This window comes from Cetorhinus maximus, chromosome 21, assembly GCF_964194155.1.
Source record: "Cetorhinus maximus chromosome 21, sCetMax3.hap1.1, whole genome shotgun sequence".
In the NCBI taxonomy this organism is placed as follows: domain Eukaryota; kingdom Metazoa; phylum Chordata; class Chondrichthyes; order Lamniformes; family Cetorhinidae; genus Cetorhinus; species Cetorhinus maximus.
The window spans coordinates 13,110,469-13,136,101 of record NC_135899.1 but is presented as its reverse complement, the minus strand read 5'-3'; the positions used below and the strand labels follow the sequence as shown (position 1 = coordinate 13,136,101).

General features: G+C 45.8%; 1 protein-coding gene across 5 annotated transcripts in view; it reads left to right on the top strand.

Moving 5' to 3' along the window:
- LOC144695689 (ras/Rap GTPase-activating protein SynGAP-like) overlaps positions 1-25,633 on the top strand; it is a 492,301-nt gene that overhangs the window by 437,154 nt on the left and 29,514 nt on the right. For all 5 annotated transcript variants that reach the window (XM_078566635.1, XM_078566630.1, XM_078566631.1 and 2 more), the window contains 5 exons: positions 11,503-11,647; positions 13,882-14,118; positions 15,589-15,790; positions 16,492-16,673; positions 23,506-24,361. In XM_078566635.1, coding sequence (XP_078422761.1) covers positions 11,503-11,647; positions 13,882-14,118; positions 15,589-15,790; positions 16,492-16,673; positions 23,506-24,361 — 1,622 coding nt within the window. The remainder of the gene's footprint in view (positions 1-11,502; positions 11,648-13,881; positions 14,119-15,588; positions 15,791-16,491; positions 16,674-23,505; positions 24,362-25,633) is intronic.

Here is a 25,633-nt window from a genome sequence, read left to right as displayed (position 1 = left end):
CCCCCCTCCCCTGCCCCACCATTACCACCCCACCCCCCAGCCTGACAAGGAACTGAGGGGTTCATGTACAAAGTTAGTTTTACACCCCAGGTCACCAAAGGTTTGAACAAAGTGGTAGATTTTATGGAGTGTCTTAAAGGAGGAAAGCAAGGTAGAGAGGCGGAGGTGTGTGGGGGGAATTCTGGAGCTTAGGCACAACCACCAGTGGGGGAGGGGTGATTAAAATCAGGGACGCTCAAGAGCTCAGAATGACAGGGGTTGAGATATCCTGGAGGGTTGTGGGGCTGGAGGAGATTACAGAGATAGGGAGGGGTGAGGCCATGGAGGGATTTGAAAACAAGGATGAGAATTTTACAATCAAGATGTCGCTTGACTGGGAGCCAGTGTAGGTCAGCAAGCAGAGGGGTGAAAGGGGAACAGGACACGGTGCAAGTTTAGACACAGGCAGTAGAATTTGGATGATTTCAAGTTTATGAAGGTGTGTATGGGAATCATTAAGTCTAAATGTAACAAAGGCATGAATGAGAGTTTGAGCAGCAGATGAGCTGAGACAGGGGCATTGTTATGGAGGAGGAAATAGGCAGTCTTAGTGATGGTATGAAAATGAGGTCGGAAGATCATCTCAGGATCAAATGTGTCGAGTTGCAAACTGGCTGGTTTCATCTCAGGCTGCTGCCAGGGAGTCAGTCGCCAGGGAATGGAGCTTGGAAACTGAAAGCAAAAGTTTCTATCTTCCTAATATTTAATTGGAGGAGATGTCCGCTCACCCAGCACTGGATGTCAGATAAGAAATCTGATAACTCAGCAACAGTGAAGGAATAGAGAGGGGTGGGGGTGAGGTAGAGCTGTGTGTTGTCAGTGTACATGTGAAAACTAACACAGTGTCTTTGGATGATGTCACCAAGGGGCAGCCTGTAGATAAGAGATAGGAAGGGGCCAAGGATAGGTTGTTAGAGGACCAAAGGTAACGATGCAGGAGCCGGAAGAGAAGCCATTGCCAGTGATACTCTGATTACGATTTGACAAATGAGAAGGGCACCAGGTGAGAGCAGACCCAGGATAGCGGAGAGGTGCTGACGGATGATGGGGTGGTCAACTGTGCAAAAGGCTGCAGACAAGTTGAGAAAGATGAGGGAAGGTTTGCCTTTGTCACAGTCACACAGGATGTCATTTGTGACTTTGAGAAGAGGCTTTTCGATACTGTGGCAAAGGCAGAAACCTGATTGGAGGGATTCACAGAGTTCTGGGAAAAGTGGGAACTGATTCAGGAGGTAACATGTTCAAGGACTTTGGAGAGAAACGGGAGTTGAAGATGGGGCAGTAGTTTCCAGGGACGGTGGGGGCCAAGGGCTTTTTTGAGGAGAGGGGCGATTACAGCAGATTTAAAGGAGAGGGGCTCAACACCTGAAGAGAGAGAACCTTTTACAATATCAGCTAACATGGGGACCAGGATGGGAAGTTAGGTGGTCAGCGGTTTAGTTGGGAATAAGATCGCAGGAACAGGTGAGTCTCGTGGACAAGATGAGCTCAGAGAGGGCAAGTGGAGGATATAGGAGAGAAACTAGAGAAAGATGCAAGTTCAGGGCGAAGACAGGGGGTAGCTTTAGAGGAAGTTTGGCCAGGTGGACTAGTGGAAGGAAGGGATGATCCTGGAATAAGGAGCAATCTCAGCAGACGAGGGCAGGATCTGATCGAGTTTTAAGTGGACCAGCCAGAAATGGCAGTGTCTGGCTCAGCCCATTGTCCATCATATCCTTTCAAGTCTGAATCCTTGGACTTAAGGGAGGGGAGATGAAAGCAATATCAGGGTCAATGACTAAGAAAAGAGTAATGGTTTTATGGGGGACTGGGGCAGCAAAGGTGGATGCATTTGGGCTAATCTGTAGCTGCAGAAATGTTGTGGCGAACAGAGGATTAAAGGCTAGACGTTTTGAAAGTGCAGTTGTAAGTGAATTGGGGGATAGTTTTCTCGAGGGGCAGATACTGAAGGAGGTAGGGTTGAAGCGTGAAAGGGAGATGTGGGTAGTGAGTGATACAAAGAAGTTCTTAAAGATGGTCTTAACGCATCTGATTGAAGGTTAACCTCCTGGATACTGCTGTGAACAGCCTGGGGAGAAAAATCATAGAGGTGTATAAAAAACTTAGATACTTTGATCAATTTCATTTATTATTTATGAAACTATTGGAGATGAGGCAGAAAACTTGTTTAAGAGTAAAAAAAAGCATCCAATTGGGTAATGAAGAGACTGTTTGCTTTCTAATTGGCAATGTGTGTGTGAGAGATGGTGACCAGTGGCAGGAGTAGGGGGTTACAAGCCATGTCACTCTAGGAATGCTAAACCAGAGTTGGCAACCCTTAAACAGGACTCAGAATACTGCTTGTTTTCATGTGGAATTCAGACTGTATTCCTAACTATGCCACAATTATATGTCCTGTGTACCAGATCCTCAGGCCCCACTGCTATACGCCCCTACCCTTCTCCTGTCTATGGCTTTGGCACATTCCCATTTCTCTTCCGTAGATCTGGCTGCAGGTCATTGTAAGGCCTCAAAGGGTTAATCAGTTTCCATTTCTCATAAGGATTGTTTAGGATTGTTAATATTTTGTCTTGTGATGATGGCCTGTGCTGAATGGTAGCATGTCAACGAGACCAGAGCAATTTCAAGGGCTGTTGTTCACATCAAAAAGTCATTGCCTTTAAACTCTTCCCACTCTCTCTTGCTTGGGGGTGAAAAGACAAATAGAGCTCCCTCTACTGGCAAAAAATGAGTATTGCAAAGTTTCAGTTTACTGCATGGGTCCAACTTCATCCCCAGGCTCTTCCTCCAAATAACCTGTCTCAGATCCCACACCCTGTGGAGTTTGATCCTCCTGGCCTTTGCAATTGTGCTTGTGTCAACAAAAGTTTCCTATTTGGGTACACATAACTTTTTCAAAGAGCTGGCACAGGTATGATGGACTGAATGGCCTCCTTATGTGCTGCAAGATACTGACACACAAGGCGATATATAGAATATAAGCATAGCCTATATTTCGATATTTTCCCTCACCCGCCACATGTTTTCCCCTCCCCCCCCCGCCTCTGTCTGAGGGATCTTCTCATACCCACTACTCACCCCAATTGAGAGTAGAAGGGAAGATTTCCTGAAGGCAGCCATTGTGCCATGTCCTGGCAATAGATGATCCCAGTCATTCCGCAAAAAGGAGACAAAAACACCCCCCTCCCCAATGCTAAATGCAGCTGTCGAGCCCCCATGGCCAGTCAGTCAGTGAAATCCGATGCCTAACATACTGATGTGGTACCGGACCCAGAAAGCCCCAACTTAATTCCCAAGCCTGTGTTGAAATCTCCACATCGTGTCGCAGCAGGTCTGCTCCAATTGCTGTAAGCACATGGTGTTAGTCACGGCTCAGTCCGGAGCACTTTCGTCTCTGAGTCTAAAGGCTCATGGGTTCAAATCACACTCCAGAGACTTGAGCGCGAGATCCAGGCTGACACCCCCCAGCCCAATACTGAGAGGATGCTGCATTGCCAGAAGTGCTGCCGTTCGGATGAGATGTTAAATCGAGGCCCTTGCAGATGGACTTAAAATATTCCACAGCCACTATTCGGAAGAAGAGCATGGGGTTCTCCCTCAACCAACAGCATATTTAACTCATCATTATCGCACTGCTGTTCATCGGACCTTGCTCTGCAGCCAATTTGCAACAAAGGTGGTTAGTTAGCACCTTAAACAGAGGAAGAGAGAAAGATTGGAGAGGAAATGCAATCCTGCGTTTTGCCCGGAAGTTCTGCCTTTCATTTCCTCTTCCCCCATTTCTGATTGGAAGATAACCAAGACCTTTCTTGGTTGGAATTGCCGCCGAAAATGCTCTGCTCTCGTGACCACGTAGCGAGTGTGTTGGTCTCAATAGCTCCTGTAGTGATTTGTCTGAAATTATGTGATGGGACAGCCTGTGTGCATGTGTCTGTACGTCTTATTGTTGGTGTGCTCGTTTGTATGCATCTGCGTGCCTTTTGGGTGATGCCCTTGTGCCTCTCACAAACCCCCGAGATACTTGTGCATCATCCGTCAGCACATTTGAGCGTTAGACAAAGCAATGTTGACGATGGAAACCACTGAAGATGTATCGGACTTTGGGAATTAATTTCGCATTGGGTCACTCCGGCAATTGAAAAAAAAGGATGTTCACGGGCTTGGCCAAATTACCAGCAAGTCCTGGTTTCAGGTCAATTTGAAATTCTAACGGGACAAAATGACCTGTCAGCCGTTTTGCAGAGAGGCAAATTGCTGTGAGGAATCTGCTTCTCATTTTAAAAGAAAAATACAAAAAAACAAAATGGTTAAGGATTTTGTTTGTGTGGCAGTCCATTATTCCCAGTGCTGTTTAGGTGCCTTGGTGCTTCTTTTGCTGCTTTTAACAGTTTGCCTCGGTGGTTTGTATTGGTCAACTTCTGAGGATGCTCTCAGAGGAGAGGAGCTGTTGTGTTCTACCTTGGGCCCCTTTTTTAAAAATTGTTTTTGAATCGTTTTCAAAGAATCTTTCTTCGAATAATTCTCATAGCCAGAGCTGTGTGGCCATTTTTTTTCTCTTGTTTTTTTTTCGAAAAGGCCATTCAGCCTGTCAAAAAATTGATTTCCCTCCACAGGCTGTGTATGCCAAACCTCAGGAATGTAAAAGCTTGATGTCTTTTTGGTTCTGCTCTGCAGTGTACTGTGAAGACACACAGCACACAGTAAATCCATGTTTCCATTACTTTCATATATCTTAAGCTGCTCTTACTAACCCAATCTTGGTGTTCTGATTTAGGACCTAACCATCAGTGAGGCAACAGTGCTCGGAAAAGCGCTTTCCCAAAACCTTCTGGCCCCATCAAATTCAAAACAGGACACACCAGCGAGTAAGACATATAAGTGCAGATAGAACTGAGATCCTGGGCGATGTGAGCTGGATTACCAGCAGACCTGGGTCAGATATGGCCCACTGGATGACCTGACCTGCCCTATCCCCACCCACACTTCCTCCCCCAACACCTTCAATCTGCTGAGTGAGGAAACTAACCATGGGCAAATCTGCAGCAAATTTAACGTCCATACACAACCCTCCGACAACCAAGGGAAACCCAGGATACCACCGGTCCAGTGAGCTATCGAATCCAAGTTACGCCAATGACCACTGGAGCAAGGGTGTGTCATCTCACCATTGGAACTAGGCCATTCAGGAGTGAAAAAAGGAGGCATTGATAGTTCCCTGTTGGGTAAGGGAATTAAGGGTAATGGAATTACAGCGAGTTGATGGAGTTTATGGTACAAATTAGTGGCATCTGATTGAATGGTGAAATAGGCTTGAGGGGTTGACTAACACCCTCTTGTCCCTATGTTGACATAGTGGAATTACCTTCCCCACATACACCTCCTCCTCCCCCCATCCCTTCAAAAAGCTGTAGATGCTAGGGGACAACTGAAGTTTTCAAAACGAGATTGATGGATTTTTGCTGTGTGAGAATACCAAGGGAGGGGAAGCAAAGGAGGGAAACGGAGTTAGGGAAAAAGTTGGGCACGATCTAGCTGAATGGCCGATCAGACTCAAGGGGCTGAGTGGCCACCTCCTGTTCCAGTGTAGTGGTGTGGTTTTCATTAACTCCAACAAAATCATATTGACTAAAATCACTTTTACTAACAACACAACAAATGAATAAGCTAGCTAATAAAAATAATAACTAAAACTGAAATTAGTATGTACAATTAAAACTGCCCTGCTGACCAGTCACATTCCATGACTAACTTCCCCCGAGAGTCACCATCTTCATATTGAGCCTTGTGCGTTGTAGAGTGTTCGATGAGCTCCATATGACCCTGTCTTTCTGTGCCCCAATTCTGACACCAACATTTCATTTATGTAGCACCTTTAATAAACTAAAAAACAAACCACAGCACTTCACATTATGAAACAAAAAAGTTTGACAGTGAGCCACATTAAGAAAGGTGACCAAAAGCTTTCAAAACAAGCCAAAAGAGGAGTTAGGTTTTAGGGATCTTCTTATAGATGAGAGAAAGACGCGTAAAGAGGAGATAAAAGCAAAAAACTGCGGATGCTGGAAATCCAAAACAAAACTAAAAATACCTGGAAAAACTCAGCAGGTCTGACAGCATCTGCGGAGAGGAACTCAGTTAACGTTTCGAGTCCAAATGACCTTTTTGACGTAAAGAGGAGGTTTGGTTTTGGGAGGAATTTCCAGAGTTTAAGGCCCAGTCACACTATGGAGTCATGGTGCAAGAGTGGGCAAACTTTGGATCACTATTTTCCACTGGAATGATGAGGCACCATTTTTTTTAATGAACTGCTTTAGAAAAGTGGGAACCTCAGAATCCATTGGATAGATACATATTAGATGGTCCCAGAAGGAAAAACATTTAGACCCTGACCTTGCTGGGAGGGCAGAATTAACACGCAAGTCAGAAGGGTCTCTGCTCCTCCCCCCCCCCCGCCTATACTGGCACTAAAAGGATTACAGTACACTAAGAGGACGGACTGCAGAGTTTAGTCTTATACGCCCTTGAGTATAGAAGATCAGGAAGTGATCTAATTGAAGTGTTTAAGATGATTAAAGGAGTTGATAAGGTAGAGAGAAGCTATTTCCTCTGGTGGGTAGCACCTTATAATTAGAGCTAGGCTTTTCAGGAGTGATGTCTGGAAGTATTTCTTCAAAAAAAGGCAAGTGAAAATCTGTCTCTCTCTTCCCTATTTCGAACCGGAGACTGATAGGTTTTTGTTAGGCGAGATTATGGGATTGATATATGGATCAGCCATGAATGGCAAGTCAGGTTCGAGGGGCTGAATGGCCAACTGCTGTTCTTATGTTACTTTCTCTCATGAAATCTTATCAGAGGGCAGTCACTTCTCGCACCAGACCCCTCCCCTTCTGACACAACACCACTCAAAATGGCAAGACTGGTGGGGCAACTCCCCCTGACAGTTCCGCTCTCCCTATGGCTGCTGGTAGTTTGTGGCTGCACTAAGTAGGCGCATTTACTGTACCGACACAGAAGCAAGGAACATCAGGCAGCTGCAAAGAAATTGTTGCAGGCTTCTTTTTTAAAGCTGAGCTCTTCAACCTATTCAATCCCCCACCCACTCCCAGCTGTGCCTACCCTCTTTATACTAATGCATCCATCCACCTGATTTGCAATGTCAAAATGCAAGGAGCTGGTGTTGGGAGTCCAGCTGTGCCTTACTTCTGACAGTGGAGCAAGGCTCAAGCAAACTTGGCCCCTTGAACTTTTTATTGTTTAATGGGGATTTGCCACTATTATGTGTTAGGTGTACAGGAATCCAGTGGGCAGGAGGACAGCACTTTAGTTTCCAACCAGCCCATTCCAGAAACAGAATCAACCCTTCTCTACCTCCATTATTTCTCTTTCATTTGCTACCCTGTCCAGCTCCAGTTGCACCTTTTAAGCTCCATCTCCACTTATTTTAAAGTTCCCCTTCTGCCACAGTGATACAAAGTGCAGGATCACATCAGTTATGGGAAGATTCGGTCCATTGACTATCTGTAAATGAAATCAGAACCCAGGCTTCAGATTTTCATTAGAAACTGAGCAAATCTTCCAAAATCTTCGCGCACTGTGAATTTCACGGTGGAGAGTTTCCTCTCTGCAATGGCCCAGCTTGAAATGAGCTTGGTGAGGAAAACCAAGCTACGCAGTCCACTTGCTCATGTTCCTTTGGCTGGTGTGGGGATTAGAAGCAGGAGAATTGGTGAAGTCAGTTGAAATTATGATGCATTGGTGGTACAATGTAAAGAGACCTTTACTCTTCAATGTAACCTGCCCTGTACTAGACCTGGAAATTGTTTGATGGGACAGTACATAGGGGGATGTTCCCTGTGTCTAACCGGTCCTGTACCTGACCCGGAAGTATTGATGTTGATTTAAGAGGCAGAAATTAAGAAGTTGGAAAATTAAGTGACTGGCTCAGGAAAAGGCCCTTAAACTTACCAAGCAGGTACTCTGTATAGACTGACGATGTGCTATTTGTTCTGTATTAGAGTCAACCTAAATCATTTATTTTCCTCTGAGAAGACCCACAATCTTTCTTTCATCCTGTCCCCAAAATAAATCAAGTAAACCTTAAGAGCGACACTCTACACCTTCGACTGGTTTCCTTCCTTGATAGGACATTCCATGGTTGCAGTTGGTCATGGTCCACATAGCATTCCATCATCGCTATCTGCACTTATCCTCAGCCCCATTCCTAATCAGATGGGGTGTGGCATGGTGTTGGAGTGCGTGGGATGACATGTTTGACCATGCATGAAATAGGCATGCATGAGATATGTATCTGGGTGTTTGAGCGACAGAGTGTTTGAAGGATTGTGTGGTGGATGTTTGCATTGGCCTGTCCAGGTGTTCTGACATGTATGTGACATTATTTGGGCGTACGTGTAATGGAATATTTGCGTAGTGTGAGTGACAGGCTGTTTTGGGGTATGAGTGCTGGGACGTTTGGGAGGGATGAAGCAGAGTTCCTGGGAATGACTTGAAGTTTGATTGGTCTGGTGCTCAGGATGGGATGCAATAGGATTTTTGGGAATGATTGGGGGCTTAGAGTGTGATTGATGGGGCGACGGGGGATACAAGTGACATGACATTTGGGCTGCATGTGATAAAATAGTGTGGGTGGTTTGGGTTTGCCTGTGATAGGACATTGAATGATGTGCATTATAAAAGGTTGGTTAGAAACACAGAAAGATTTACAGCAGAGAAGGGGATCATTGGGCCCATCATGTCCCTGCCGGCTAAAAATAGCTATCCAATCAAATCCCACTTTCCAGCTTTTTGTTCCATAGCTCGGAGTTTACAGGCAGTGAGGATTTCTGCCTCTATCACCTTTTCAGGCAGCGAGCTCCAGACCCTCAACACCTTCTGAGCAAAAAAGTTCATCCTTGACTCCCCTCTAATCCTTCCAGCAATTAATTTAAACCTATGCCCCCAGTTTTTTTTGACCTCTGTGCTAATGAGATTAGGCCCTTCCTACTCATATAGGCCCTTCATAATTTCATACACCTCAATTAAATCTTCCCCATAGGCCTCCTCTGTTCCAAAGGGGAAAAAAAACATAGCCCATCCAATCTTTGCTCATGGCTAAAATTCTCCATTCCAGTCAACATCCTTGTAAACCTCTTCTGTATCCTCTAGGGTGCTCAAATCTTTGCAGTGACCAGAACTATATTCAGTACTCTAGCTGCAGGTGAATTCATTTTTTTTATACTGTTCTAACATCACCTCCCTGCTCTTATGCTCTAGGCCTTGGCCAATAAAAGAAAGTCCCCCACGTGCTTTCTTGATCACCTAATCTCCTATCTTGCTACCTTCGTGGATCTGCAGACATATACTCCCAAGGTTCCTCTTCCTCTAGACTTTTCAGAATCCTATCATTTGTTGAATATTCCCTTGCCTTGTTAGCCTTCTCCAAATGCATTACCTCACACTTCTCAGGATTGAACTCCATTTGTCACTTTTCTGACTAGCTGTCCAGTCAATTGATATCTTCCTGCAGTCTACAGCTTTCTTCCTCACCATTAACCACACATCCAATTTTCATATAATCTGCAAACTTCTTAATCATAACCTCCTATTTAAGTCTAAATTATTGATATATGTCACTAACAGCAAGGGGCCCAGCACTGAGCCCTGTGGAACCCCACTGGAAACAGAATTCCAGTCACAGAAACACCAGTCTACAATAAGCCTTTGTTTCCTGTCAGTCAGTTAATTTTGGATTCAACTTGCCACTTTCCCTTGGATCCCATGGACATTAATTTCTTTCCTAGCTCTTCAAACACTGCCTTCAGGACCTCATCCCACTTTCTACCCATGTCATTGGTTCCAATATGGATGAGGACCTCTGGTTGGTCACTGTCCCCCCTCAGAATGTTCTGCAGTGGCTCAGTGGCACCCTGGACCCCAGCACTAGGGAGGTAACATACCATCTTGGAGTCAAATCTTCTGTCACAGAAATGCCTCTCTGCTCCCCAAGCTATTGAGTCCCCTACCACTATTGCTTTCCTAATCCTCCTTCTCCACCCATGTCCCTTATCCCCCACACAGCTGAATAATACAGTTAACTTGGATCTGGTTGCACTCTCCAGATGAAACATCACCCTCACCAGTATCCAGAACTGAATATCGATGGGAGTGAGAAGCAGTCAGGGGACTCCTGCACTACCTGCCTGTTTCTGATTGACTGGTGGTCACCCAGTCCTTCTTTACCTGCACACTGTTGGTGTGACTACATCCAGAAATGTGCTATCCACATAGACTCACTGATGCATCGCAGTGAGTAAAGCTGCCACTCAAGCTCTGAAACCCTGAGCTCAAGCTCCTATAGCTGGCGACACTTCCTGCACTTGCGGCTGTCAGGACTCAAGAAGTGTCATGGAGTTCCCACGTGGAACAGGATGTGCATCCCAATGGACTAAAGTGCCCTGCCATGCCTCTGTTTACTAGACTATTCCCTAATTTAAGATAAATAAGCTTAAAACTTAAATCAACACTCACCAGATTTTCACCAATCAGCTCCTTCCCTTGTATTTATGCCACTTTATTTTATAGGGAAATTAACTTAACTGATTATTTATCGCAGATTTTTATTTACTGCAGATTTTAATTTGCTGAAAGAATTGGAATGTTTTCTCCCTAGATCTGATGAATTAATTAGACACTGATTGCAATTATGATAAATGAACCAATATACAATGTATAAAATGTTAAAATTTATGTATTTTATAAAATTAGCTTACATTTAGTTTTATACTAATTAATTGATCTAGCTTAAGTTATAAGTTAATTAATTTAAATTTGATGTGTACCTATAGACTTACCCCCATGGACTTCCTTGTGCTGTGACTTTACTAAGGGATTTTTCTTCCTCCCATTTCACCGACTCAGTCAGACTGGCGCTTTATGCTGCTGTTTCGGGCCTTGCCCTTTATGCTGCTCTTCACTAGGCTTTGTGCTGCTCCACTTCGTCCTCGACTTTGTCCTTTATTCTGCTCTGCACCAAGCCTCACCTTCCCTGTTGATCTGCTCCACTCACAGCCTCGCCCTTGATGATGCTCCACTGCAGGTCTCGGATGGTGTGTGTGATGGAACGTTGGATGCTGTTTGTGTGTGGCAGGATATTGTGTGATGTAAGTAGTGTGTATGTGATATGATTCTGGATGGTGGTGTGATGGGATGTGATGTTGGATGGTGTGTGTGATGGAATGTTTGGTGTGTGTGTAACAGAGATGGAACTTTAGATGCTGTGCATGTGATGTGATTTGGATAGTGGTGTGATGGGGGGGTGAGGGTGTGTGTGTGTATGTGTGTGTGTGATGTTGAATGGTGTGATGAACGGCATGTTTTGGAATGGAATGAAATGCGATTGTGTGAGTGATATGACAAGTGTCAGGGAGTAAAGAATAACTAAGATTAACTGTATCTTTTTCACAGGGGAGTTTATCCGAGCACTTTATGAATCTGAAGAGAACTGCGAGGTAGACCCGGCTAAGTGCACCTTTTCCACTTTGGCTGATCACCAGGCTAACCTGAGGATGTGCTGCGAACTGGCACTTTGCAAGATCGTCAACTCCCATTGGTCAGTGCTGGTGTAATTTGACAGAATTTGACTGAAGTCAAGAGCTGTGTCCAAACAAGTGTGGGATCTTAAAGTTAGAGGACAGAGAAGGACACATCTTTTCCTTCCAGTGAATATTATCAAGAATGCTTTGTTGGAATATTGGGACCAGTGTTCAAATCCAGCCTGTGGAGAGGGAATGAACCTTCTCTGATGAGGATCATTGTTTCTTTTCACTTCTGGAACCTTGGTTCAAACCCAGCCATGTCAGAAAGACTAACCATTCTATGATCTAAGAGGCTAGATAGTGAAGTAAATGATGGAATTGTCCATTAATTCTGGTATCACAATTCAAATCCAGGGAGACCAGCTCCTTTTCTGTTGAGGGTGAAGTGATTCAAACATCTATCCAGAGGAGGGATGGGGGTGAAAGAAGCCCTTATCAGGGGATTGACCAATTGATGACCTACTAAGGCAGATTTTCAACTTGCTGGCTAAGGTGATGCTGACTAACGGAAGTCAAAACTAGGCACTTTGCATAAATGGTGTCTGAAACCAAACACCATGGGTGGAACTTTGCAGCCTTGTTGGGCAAGAGATGGGGCCCTAAAATGCGCCAAGTCGTTCAAAACTCCATTGACTTTGGCAGGAATGGAAGATCCCGCCTGCGGCAGGGGCTGTAAAATTCCGCCCCACACCTAAAAGGACCAAACCAGAACTGAGAGTTTATAACTATCAAGAAAGGCCAAACATCCCGGGGCTCTTTTCTCTAGGAAGGAGAAAGTTGAGGTCTGACCAAAGGGTGATATTTAAAAGTATGAAGACATAGAGAAGATGTGGGAGCCCAAAACTAGTGGAAATAAATATAAGATAGTCAACAATAATTTCAGTAAGGAATTGTTTACCCAGCGAGTGGTTAAAAATGTGGAACTTACACAAGTCGCTGAGGTGATAAGCATGGATATGTTTAACAGGAAGGAAGGCATATAGTTACACGAGGGAGAAAGGAATAGAAGAATATGTGGATAGATAAAGAGGGGTGGGAGAAGGCTTGTGAGGTGTATAAACCTCAGCACAGAGCAAATGGGCCCAAAGGCTTGTTTTTCTGCTACATTCTATGTATGCAATTCTATGTAAAGTTTTACATCTGAACAGCAAGTTGATAATCTACCCCAGTGCATTTTCCTCTAGTTCTAAGAATTCAAATCTAACAGTCAAGTGAACAGAGTTCTCTTTTTTCTCTATTTTGAAAGGGGGAGACTGAAATCTCACTGCTGATTGTTGTCGGCCATGGGGGACTTAGTCAACTGAACTTGGGATGTGTCCCTTACACAGCAGGCCTCACTTGATTTTGATTAACTGTGACATCAAGGCACAAACACTGTGTGATTTCGATTGATATAACATTTTGTTTTGTTCCTATTTTACCATTTTGGTCAGTGTGTTTGTTCATTGAACCAAACAAAATATTTCCACAAACTTCTTCAAATTCTCATCCCTCTCTGGAAACGCAAACTCTCACGTGGGGTATAGCTCCATGGGTGTAGGCCAGGTTCCAGTTCTTCGCCACAATAGCTGCCCTTTTTGCACCGGCCTGGAGAGTTGGAATGCTGGCAAGCTATTCAACTGTGGCTGCCTCATGGACCCTTCTGCTGTCCTTGCTACCACTCAATAGCAATCAGGAAAGCAATCCCGCCCATTTTTTCTCCTTCCAACCAGGAATGCTGAGGTCAAGTGGAACCCCACTCTCCACACCCCACCCCCCCCTGTCTCCCCCAACTACTCCCAGCCAGCATCATCCAAATGGAATCTTCCAGGCCCAGTGCCAGACCTGGCAGGTTAGTTTCAAACTACATTCTTGGAAGAGAAACATGTAATCATACAGCACATAAACAGCCCATTATGCATGGTGATGGCTCTATCAAGGATTGATCCACTTAGCTTCACACCTGCGCTTTCCTCATTTTTTTCACTTAAGTATTTATCTAGTTCTTTGTTGAAAGTTGCTATTGAATCTGCTTTCAGCACACCTTCAGGCAGTACGTTCCTCTCATGAAAACTTACTGCCTAAATAGACTTACTGAAAAGACTTAGAGAGTACCAGTGAGCCATGGTTGAACTACCTGGTGTTTTCATATTTAACCCGCTGCAATGAATGAAATGGAAGCCATGTTAAATATCATGTTGCACAGTGCCTCTGTCCCCAGTTAAAGTGACCAACTTTGATCATTTCTTACCCTTGCTCTCTTTAACAGCGTCTTTCCACGTGAGCTGAAGGAAGTCTTTGCCTCCTGGAGGCATCGCTGTGCCGAACGTGGCAGAGAAGACATCGCCGACCGTCTGATCAGCGCCTCCCTGTTCCTCCGCTTCCTCTGCCCCGCCATCATGTCTCCCAGCCTCTTCAACCTGATGCAGGAGTATCCAGATGACCGCACCTCCCGAACTTTGACCCTTATAGCCAAAGTCATTCAAAATCTGGCCAACTTTACCAAGTAAGTTCTCCCAGGCCTGCGGAAGCCGCAGCCCTCTCTGTGGGTAAAGTAGCCTGTGGGGCTGGTGTAAGGGACTTGAGAGGTAAGTGTTAGCGGTGACCCTGCACAAGAAGCCCTGTTGGAAGAATATTATTGGTAGCAGTTCAATAACAGTGCTGGCCTAGGTGTCTTTTTAATTTGTAGTAGGTTTTTATTCCCCCTAAATATTTGGTTAATTTTCACCACAGAAACAATCCTGCATGTTGTTGGGTTGATCAAGGATTTTGTTATATATTTATATTGCTCTTATGTGGAGGTATTATAGGATATGTCATATTACCTTGGCCTATGAAACAAGTTTGAAAACGAGGAAATACTGAAAATTCTATTAAATGTGTAAATGCACGTATACCAAGGACTCTTGCAAATGTGTCATCTTGACTCCAATACGTTGTATCTTTTATAAGTTTAGTGATGTAGAAGAAATGTGGGACCCACATGTCATCGTGTTCTGTGTGTAAGCAGTCAACAAGCTTGTTCAGTGGCGTGGTTAGCTGTTACCTATTGTTCTGCAGGCCTCTGATGTCTGGGGTTGTTTATTACACTTCAGACATTCCTCACGTGAGTGATCGTTAGTTTTCTGTAGCATTCAAAATGTCAAAGAGCCACTGCAGAATTAGTACGAATATGTGGATTATATATTTCAGAACTTTACAAAGTCTATTATAGAATCACAGAAATGATACAGCACAACAGGCAGCCATTCAGCCCATCATGTCTGTGTAAGCTCTTTGAAAGAGTTGTACTATTAGTCCACTGCACCCCCGCCGACTCTTTCCCAAAGCCCTGCAAAATTTTTTCCCCTTCAAGTATTTATCCAATTCTCTTTTGAAAGTTATTTTGAATGTTTCCATCAGGCAGTACATTCCAGATCACAACTACCTGCTGCATAAATCACTTCTTTCTTTTGTCAACTCTTTTTTTGGTCAATAACCTTACATTTGTGCCCTCTGGTTACTTACCCCTCTGCCACTGGAAACAGTTTTTGTTTAATTAACTCTATTAAAAACCCTCCATGATTTTGAATGTCTCTGTTAAATCTCCCTGAACATCCTCTGCTCCAAAGAGATCAATCCCAGCTTTTCTAGCCTCTCCTCATAACTGAAGCCTTTCATTCTGGTTCTTGTAAATCTCTTGTGTCCCCTCTCTAAGGCCTTTGTGCCATTCTTGAAGTGTGGTGTCCAGAATTGTTGATTATTGGTGAGTGCTCATTATTCTCTGTAACATTCAAAGTCTCATACAGCCATTGCGGAATGTGTACTGATATCTGGATATATATCTGGGAATACTTACTGTGCTTATTCTACCCGCTTTACCTACACTGACAAGATGTAATATATGTTTCTCGTTTGTTGTGGAGACAGATCAGAGATGAATTGAAGTAGCTTGTGTTGCTATTGTGCTGCTTTTCTTCCTCCTCCATCTGATTAGGTTCGGCAGTAAGGAGGACTACATGTCATTCATGAATGAATTTCTGGAGCTCGAGTGGGGTAGCATGCAGCAGTTTCTGATGGAGATCTCCAATCCGGACACAGTCACCAACGCAGCTAGCTTTGAGGGCTACATCGACTTGGGCCGAGAACTCTCCACGCTGCACTCCCTCCTGTGGGAGGTTCTGCCTCAGCTCAGCAAGGTGAAGCATTAAAAATTGCTCGGACAGCCTTCAGCACAACTTTACGAATCAATGGAACTTGATGGGGTCTGCAAGGAGTTGGTTGCTTCCTATGTGATTTCAGAGGTGTTTGGATCCATTGGCATTTCAAATATAGGAAGTGAACGCTAGTGGTGGGGTCCACTAGCATTATTTATGTGGAAGGTGAATGGTGAGCAATTGGATCTGTTGGGATCCTTTCCCTGGGGAGGTACTGGCTCTGCCACCTGGATTCTGGGAAGTGTTTGGACTCACTGGAATTCAATGCATTGTGGTTGGATGTAGTTAGGGCCATTTGAATTCTGCCTGGTGAGAGTGAATGGGAAGGACATGTTTGGGTCTCTAGTAAATAATGAGTGAACAGAAAGTGCTTGGGTCAAGTGGGATCCAGCAATACAAATGGGGAGTGTGTGGATCCATTGTATATTGGAGAATGGGTTTGTCAGTTGGGATTCTGTGGGGTGAATGGGAAGATTTTGGGTACATTGGGATTTGTCATATATGAAGTATCTTGAAAGTACTTGTGTCCTTTATGATTCTATATACCGGAAGTGAATGGATTCACTAGGTTTCATCATTGTGCTGTGATTGCTCTATACTGAGGAATTTTGACACTAAAAGCAATTGTGAATTGCTGTATGTAGTTCTCCCTAGCTAAAAATACCTTTCCTATGCCTTTGCAGGAAGCTGTTCTGAAACTGGGTCCCCTCCCCCGCCTTCTCAATGACATAAGTGGGGCCTTGAGAAACCCATCGCATGTACAGCGACAATCCAGCCACATAGCGGAACGCTACACTTCCGGGCCCAGCATCAACCGTGGCGTTTCATCTGACCTTCAGAAGTACACAGTTAAAGATCTGAACAGGTGAGGGTAGAAAGCAAGTGACTCACTTTACCACAAAAACATTCCCAGGGTAGGTATGACATAGGGGAAACTACAGAGTAAATCTCCCTCTGCACTGTCCCATCAAACACTCCCAGGACAGGTACATCACAGGGTTAGATACAGAGTAAAGCTCCCTCTACGCTGTCCCCATCAAACACTCCCAGGACAGGTGCATCACAGGGTTAGATACAGTGTAAAGGTTCCTCTACACTGCCCCATCAAACACTCCCAGGACAGGTACAGCACGGGTTAGATACAGAGTAAAGCTCCCTGTGCACCAGCTTTGTCCAACCTTTTCGCATGGGTGGCCACATTTCAATTTTCCTTCTAGTCTAGGGGCTGATGAGCAAGCTTCAGAAAGATTTTCTGAAACTAACGTGTGAAAAGAACCAACTTACTGAGCAAAATAACAATGTCAAAGCAATAAACTGATCATTTAAAAGAATGAGTAATAAATAAATATGACAATTAGAGTGTGAGAGGGTGCGCGTTTGTATGTGTCTGGCACACCCAGTCTCAGGGTGCTCAGTCACTCATCCATTGTGAGCATTGGTGAGAGTGCATGTTGGTGTGTGGGGGTGAGGGTGAATGAGAATCCTGAGATAGAAGTAAGCCAGACACACACACACTCTCTCTCTCTCTCTCTCTCTCTCTACCTCTCAAACACACACACTCTTCCGACTCACACAAACATACACACTCTCCTCCCTCTCTCACACAACACTCACATTCTCCCTTCTCTCTCTCACACATTCACACCCTCACACTCTCCCCTCTCTCTCACACACACACTCTCCCCTCTCTCTCTCACACAGACACACTCACTCTCCCCTCTCTCTCTCTCACACACAGACACACTCACTCTCCCCTCTCTCTCACACACAATCACTCACCCCTCTAACTCTCTTGCACACACTCCCTCCGCTCCCTCTCACACACTCTCCCTCTCTCACACACACTTTCCCCTCTTTCTCACTCAGACACAAATTCTCTCCCCTCTGTCTCTCACACACACATACAGTCACTCTCTCTCTCACGCACTCATACACACTCACTCTCTCTCTCACACACACACTCACTCTCCCCTCTCTCTCTCACACACAGACACACTCACTCTCCCCTCACTCTCACACACAATCACTCACCCCTCTAACTCTCTTGCACACACTCCCTCCGCTCCCTCTCACACACTTTCCCCCTCTCCCTCTCTCACACACACTTTCCCCTCTTTCTCACTCATACACAAATTCTCTCCCCTCTGTCTCTCTCACACACACATACAGTCACTCTCTCTCACGCACTCATACACACTCACTCTCTCTCTCTCACACACACACACACACACACACTCTCCCCTCTCTCTCTCACACACAGACGCACTCACTCTCCCCTCTCTCTCACACACAATCACTCACCCTCTAACTCTCTTGCACACACTCCCTCCGCTCCCTCTCACACACTTTCCCCCTCTCCCTCTCTCACACACACTTTCCCCTCTTTCTCACACATACACAAATTCTCTCCCCTCTGTCTCTCTCACACACATACACAGTCACTCTCTCTCTCACACACACATATGCACTCATTCTCTCCTCTCTCTCTCACACATACACACTCACTCTCCTCTCTCTCACGCACGCATACGCACTCACTCTCTCATCTCTCTCTCACACATACACACTCACTCTCCCCTCTCTCTTACACACTGGCATACACACACACTCACTCACTCTTCCCCTCTCTCACATACACAATTACACACACTCACACATTCCCCTCTCGCCCTGAGGCCCACTCACCCTCTTGCCAAGGCCAGCTCTCCCTCTCCGTCTAGTCCCACTCACCTTCTCCCCCTCACCCCGCTCGTCCTCTCCCTCTCGCCCCAAGGCTCTGGAACTTAGCTTGAGAACTTACTTTCCCACTGTTTTCTGCTTATCCAATCACAGGCTGGTTTCTCCCTGCATTGGCCATGATAGGGTCACTAGTGATGAGCAACTTTACAGCATTTTTCAAATTTAAGTTAGTGAATGTCCAACAAGCTTGCTGGGCCAAGTCCAGAGGGTTCGAGGGTCACAATGTGGCCCGCAGGCCACAGGTTGGACAAGCCTGCTCTACACCTGCTGAGCTACAAGCCTGCTGAGTTTTTCCAGGTATTTTTGTTTTTGCTCTACACTGTCCCATCAAACATTCCCAGGGCAGGTAGAGCACAGGTTAGATACAAAACAAAACACCCTCTACATCTCTCCATCAAGCACTCCCAGGGCATGGATTAGATCAAAGACTCCCAGGACAGGTACAGCACGGGGTTAGATACAGAGTAAAGCTCCCTCTGCACTGTATCCATCACTCCCAGGCAGGTACACCACAGGGTTAGATACAGAGTAAAGCTCCCTCCACACTGTCCCATCAAACACTCCCAGGGCAGGTACAGCACAGGTTGGATACAGAGTAAAGCTCCCTCTACACTGTCCCATCATACACTCCCAGGGCAGGTCCACCACAGGGTTAGATACAGAGTAAAGCTTCCTCTACACTGTCCCGTGAAACACTTTCCAGGCAGGTACAGTGTGGATTAGGTAACAATCTGTCTACACTGTCCCAGCAATGTTCCTTAGTCTAAACATCTCTACTGCAGCATTGTGAGAGATCCTTACAGCATAGCCAAGTTGCATTGCCAAGTAGGAATGAATTTTAGTGGTGGCTATTTTAAACTAATCACATTTACATTGGTAGTAAGTTTGCATCTTTTACAGAAGTCTCAAAGATGCGGTCATGGTTACAACATTTGAATTTGATTCTCAATGTTTTTCATCATTCATCATTTCTGGTGATGAATACATCCTGTTTATCTTGCTGAAGAGCTCAGAGAAAGAGTTTGAAGTCCATACTGCAGGACTTGCATCAAGTTTTTAATAAAACTGGCAAGCAAAGAGAGGTCAGTTGAGATTCTCAAGCTGGGAGACACCAAGTTTAGCTTTTACAAAGTAGTACATTATAAATAGAAACAATATCAACAACAACTTGCATTTTTATAACACCTTTAATGATAATCTTTAAAACATCGGTTACTGTCAAATGAGAAGTGATAGAATGGCTCCTCTCTCGTTCCACCTCTTGGTTGACCACAATAGGTGTTTTTTTTAAAGAATCTGCTTGCCAATTCAATGAGTGTTTAACTATTTAAGTGCTGTGGCTGTAAAACACACACACAGACAGGTTCCCTTGTGCGTTTGGAAAGGAAATCGTACTTATTGCACTTAACACCGTATCTAAATAAAAATCATTTAAAAACGCTCCAACTCTCACATTTACATTCAGGAGTTCACACACGTAAGTTACAAAGTGGGAGGGTAGGTTAAACTTTTTAAGAGCCCAAAACAAATCAATTACATTAGGATCCTGTAGAATGATGACTTGCATAGTTTGAGATGCAACTTGTGCCTGGTCACAAAATAGGCAGGACACAAGCTTTCGAGATGGCTGGAGAGAGAGAGTGCCAACTCAGGGTCCTTCTGATCTCACACTAACCAGCCAAGGAAGAAACAGTTTCTTAAAGCACAAAGAAAGTTAATTTGTTCACCACATGTTCTATTCTCACAAACTGGCTAGTTACCCAAACATGGTCGGTCAAAGCCGATTCCAGGTCCATTGTTTAACAATTATTAGATTATGGTTGGTGGAGTTCCCTTCTCAGCCAGGGTCCATTGACCAAAGTGATTGAGTCCAATGGCTTTGTCCACACCCAGCTGAATACACATGGATGTTTTGTGAATGGTTCAGGAGATATGTCATTCACACTCAACTAAATTGATTGTTTCTAGCTGGCTACTTCTAGACAGCCCAGCACCTCGCTGATGTTCTGCCTGCTTAGGAGTTACTCTTTAAGGACTGCATCCCATTCTCTCAGTTCCTTCGCCTCCGTCGCATCTGTTCTGATGATGCCACTTTCCAAAACAGTTCCTCTGACATGTCTTCCTTAACCGAGGTTTTCCACCCACGGTGGTTGACAGGGTCCTCAGCTGTGACCGGCCCATCTCCCGCGTATCCGCCCTCACACCTTCCTCTCCCTCCCAGAACCATGATAGGGTCCCCCTTGTCCTCACTTATCACCCCATCAGCCTCCGCATTCAAAGGATCATCCTCTGCCATTTCCGCCAACTCCAGCATGATACCACTACCAAACACATCTTCCCTTCAAACACAATCCCTATCCGCCACTACTCTCCTCCATCTGGCTGAGCTTGTTCTTACACTGAACAATTTCTCCTTAAACTCCTCTCACTTCCTCCAAATAAAATGTGTGGCTATGGTTACCCGCATGGGCCCCAGCTATGCCAGTCACTTTATGGAGTATGTGGAACATTCCTTGTTCCAGTCCTACTCCGGCCCCCTCCCACAACTCTTTCTCCGGTACATCGACGATTACTTCGGTGCTGCTTCATGCTCTCGTCGGGACCTGGAAAAAATTATTAATTTTGCTTCCAATTTCCACCCCTCCATCATTTTCACATGGTCCATCTCTGACATTTCCCTTCCCTTCCTTGACCTCTCTGTCTCAATTTCTGGTGATAGACTGTCCACCAATATCCATTACAAGCCTACTGACTCCCACAGCTACCTCGACTACAGCTCCTCACACCCCACTTCCTGTAAGGACTCCATCCCATTCTCTCAGTTCCTTCGCCTCCATCGCATCTGTTCTAATGATGCTACCTTCAAAAACAGTTCCTCTGACATGTCTTTCTTCCTTCCTTAACCGAGGTTTTCCACCCACGGTGATTGACAGAGCCCTCAACCTTCAGGCCCATCTCCCACGCATCCGCCCTCACACCTTCCACTCCCTCCCAGAACCATGATAGGGTCCCCCTTGTCCTCACTTATCACTCCACCAGCCTCCGCATTCAAAGGATCATCCTCCGCCATTTCCGCCAACTCCAGCATGATGCCACCACCAAACATATCTTCCCTTCACCTCCCCTGGTGGCATTCCGTAGGGATCGTTCCCTCCGGGACACCCTGGTCCACTCCTCCATCACCCCCTACACCTCAACCCCCTCCCACGGCACCTTCCCTTGCAACCACAGAAGGTGCAACACCTGCCCCTTCACTTCCTCTCTCCTCACCGTTCAAGGGCCCAAACACTCCTTTAAAGTGAAGCAGCATTTCACTTGCACTTCCCTCAATTTAGTCTACTGCATTCGCTGCTCCCAATGCGGTTTCCTCTACATTGGAGAGACCAAACGTAGACTGGGCGACCACTTTGCGGAACACCTTCGGTCTGTCTGCAAGCATGACCCAGACCTCCCTGTCGCTTGCCATTTCAACACTCCACCCTGCTCTCATGCCCACAGGTCCGTCCTTGGCCTGCTGCAATGTTCCAGTGAAGCTCAGCGCAAACTGGAGGAACAGCACCTCATCTTCCGACTAGGCACTTTACAGCCTTTTGGACTGAATATTGAGTTCAACAACTTTAGATCATGAACTCTTTCCTCCATCCCCACACCCTTTCCGATCCCCCTTTTTCGAATAATTTATAGTTTTAAAAAAATTATTTTTATTTTTTTTTACACTATATTTTTCTCTTCCCTCCTATTTTAAAATTTATTTCGATCTATTGTTTCTTCTCCACCTTTTAGCCCATTTGGATCCCTTCCCCCCACCCCACCCGCACTAGGGCCATCTGCCACTTGCTTGTCCTGCTTGCTACCCTTAATGTCACCATTAGCACATCTTTTAGCTAATATCACCACCGTCAACACCCCTTTGTCCTTTTGTCTATGACATCTTTGGCAATCTCTTCTTGGCCCCCACCTATCACTGGTCCTCTATCGAGCTCTCCTGTTCCAACCCCTTTTACCAACTTATATTTCATCTCATTTCTATATGTCTTAGTTCTGATGAAGGGTCATCCAGACTCGAAACGTTAACTGTGTCCCTCTCCGCAGATGCTGTCAGACCTGCTGAGTTTTTCCAGGTCTTTTAAAACTTATCCAGTGATTTCAGCCCACTCAACAAATAAAGTCATTTTTGATGCAAACATGGTTTATAATACATCCCAAGGCACTTGACAAGAGGGTTATCCATTAAATCTGATGCTGAACCAACAAAGGAGACACCAGGGCACATGACCAAAAGCTTGGCCATAGTGATAAGAGAGTCTTAAAGGAGGAGGGAGAGATGGAGAGGCAGAGAGGTTTAGGAGGGGAATTCAAGAGCTTAGCAGAGTTGAAGGCACAGCTACCCATGGTAGAATAGACAAAAACAAAAAATCTTCTTCAGATCTGATGAAGAGTCATACGGACTCGAAACGTTATCTCTGTCTTTCTCTCCACAGATGCTGTCAGACCTGCTGAGTTTTTCCAGCAATTTTTTGTTTTTGTTTCAGATTTCCAGCATCCGCAGTATTTTGCCTTCATTATCATGATAGAATAAAGGTAGTCAAGGATGCACAAGAGGTCAGAATTGGAGCAAGTCAGTTCTTGAAAGGGTGCAGAACTGAAGGAAGTTAAGGATGGGGAGAGGTGAGGCTGTGGAGGGACTTGAACACATGCCATAAGCATTGTAAATTGAGGCATTGCTGGATTGGGAACCAGTGCAGGTCAGTGAGCACAGGAGGTGATGGATGAGGGAAATTGGTGTCTGCTAAGGTCAGCAGGATATTAGATAAGGGTGGAAAGTGGGAAGGCAGAGGAACGTGGGGTGATTATCCACAGCTTTGAGGCCCCAAGAGAAAGAATGAGGGGAGAATAGAATACAGTGAGTCCTCCTGTCCCGTTGTAATTTAGTACTTTTGTTCTCCTTCGATTCACAGCTCAATCGATATGACTAGGCTACCTTCCCCGACCAAGGAAAAGGGAAAGGATGTCTTTTATGTGACAAGGCCTCCGCTTGCGCGCTCCTCCCCGGCATACTGCACGAGCAGCTCCGATATCACAGAACCCGACCCCAAAATGATGACCACCAACAAGAGCATCTCCATGATGGACCTGCAGGACAGCAGGAGTATGAACAGCATTAGCAACCTCCAGACTGTTGGGGACATGCTAAATAGCAGTCAGGCCTCGATTGGGACTACAGTAGGCCTCAGGCCTAGCCGGCTGTCGCAGGGGAGTGGATCGAGCGTGTCAGGAGGTCTGCGGTTGGGACAAATGGGCATCACCACGGATGGACTGCATGGGCAGCTGCGAGTCCCCTTGTCCTTTCAGAACCCCCTGTTCAACATGACCTCGGATGGGCCTGCTTCACTACGGACTCCCGCCGAGCCTGGTGCTGGCCTCTTGGGTTACCATGGTTACAGCAAGAGCGAGGACCTATCTGCCAACAAGCAGATCTTCCACAGCCACAGCTACAGCGATGAGTTCGCCCGGCAGAACAGCGAGTTCAGCCGCCGGCAGCTCTCACTGACCGACAACCTTCAGCACATGCTGTCGGCACCCCCAGCCAACATTGGTCCCCAGAGGAGGATAGACCAGCCGCCGCCTGCTCCTCCACCCCTTGTCCGAGGGAAAACGCAGCAGCTGACGGTCAGCGCAGCCCAGCGACCTCGGCCTCCCAGCGCCAACCTGTTGCAGTCGCCTGCCGAGCCAACACACGGTCCCAAAGTGCGGCAGCAGTCGATCATGGCCAAAGCAGACGCTCCAGCTCCAAAATCTAGCATCACCAAACAGGTAGGTTTCCCGGGGGATCAATCCCTGCTCCTATTTATCTGGAAATAATGTGCTGTCTGTTGTCACTCGTGGCTCAGTAGATAGTATTCTCGGCTCAGTCAGAAAGTCGTGCACTCCAACTTGAACATACGTTTTAGGCTGATACAGAATCACACAGTGCAGAAGAGGCCCTTCGGCCCATCGAGTCTGCACCGACATGTGAGAAACACCTGAACTACCTACCTAACCCCGTTTACCAGCACTTGGCCCATAGCCTTGAATGTTATGGTGTGCCAAGTGCCCATCCAGGTACTTTTTAAAGGATGTGAGGCAACCCATCTCCACCACCCTCCCAGGCAGCGCATTCCAGACCGTCACCACCCTCTGGGTAAAAAAGTTTTTCCTCACATCCCCCCTAAACCTCCTGCCCCTCACCTTGAACTTATGCCCCCTTGTGACTGACCCTTCAACTAAGGGGAACAGCTGCTCCCTATTCACCCTGTCCATGCCCCTCATAATCTTGTACACCTCGATCAGGTCGCCCCTCAGTCTTCTCTGCTCCAACGAAAACAACCCAAGTCTATCCAACCTCTCTTCATAACTTAAATGTTTCATCCCAGGCAACATCCTGGTGAATCTCCTCTGTACCCCCTCCAGTGCAATCACATCCTTCCTATAATGTGGCAACCAGAACTGCACACAGTACTCCAGCTGTGGCCTCACCGAGGTTCTATACAACTCCAACATGACCTCCCTACTTTTGTAATCTATGCCTCGATTGATAAAGGCAAGTGTCCCATATGCCTTTTTCACCACCCCACTAACAACCCCACTAACATGCCCCTCCGCCTTCAGAGATCTATGGACACACACACACCAAGGTCCCTTTGTTCCTCAGAACTTCCTAGTGTCATGCCATTCATTGAATATTTCCTTGTCAAATTACTCCTTCCAAAGTGTATCACCCCACACTTTTCAGGGTTAAATTCCATCTGCCACTTATCTGCTCATTTGACCATCCCATCTATATCTTCCTGTAGCCCAAGACACTCAACTTCACTGTTAACCACCCGGCCAATCTTTGTGTCATCCGTAAACTTACTAATCCTACCCCCCACATAGTCATCTATGTCGTTTATATAAATGACAAATAATAGGGGACCGAGTACAGATCCCTGTGGTACGCCACTGGACACTGGCTTCCAGCCACTAAAGCATACTTCTGTCATCACCCTTTGTCTCCTACAACTAAGCCAATTTTGAATCCACCTTATCAAATTACCCTGTATCCCA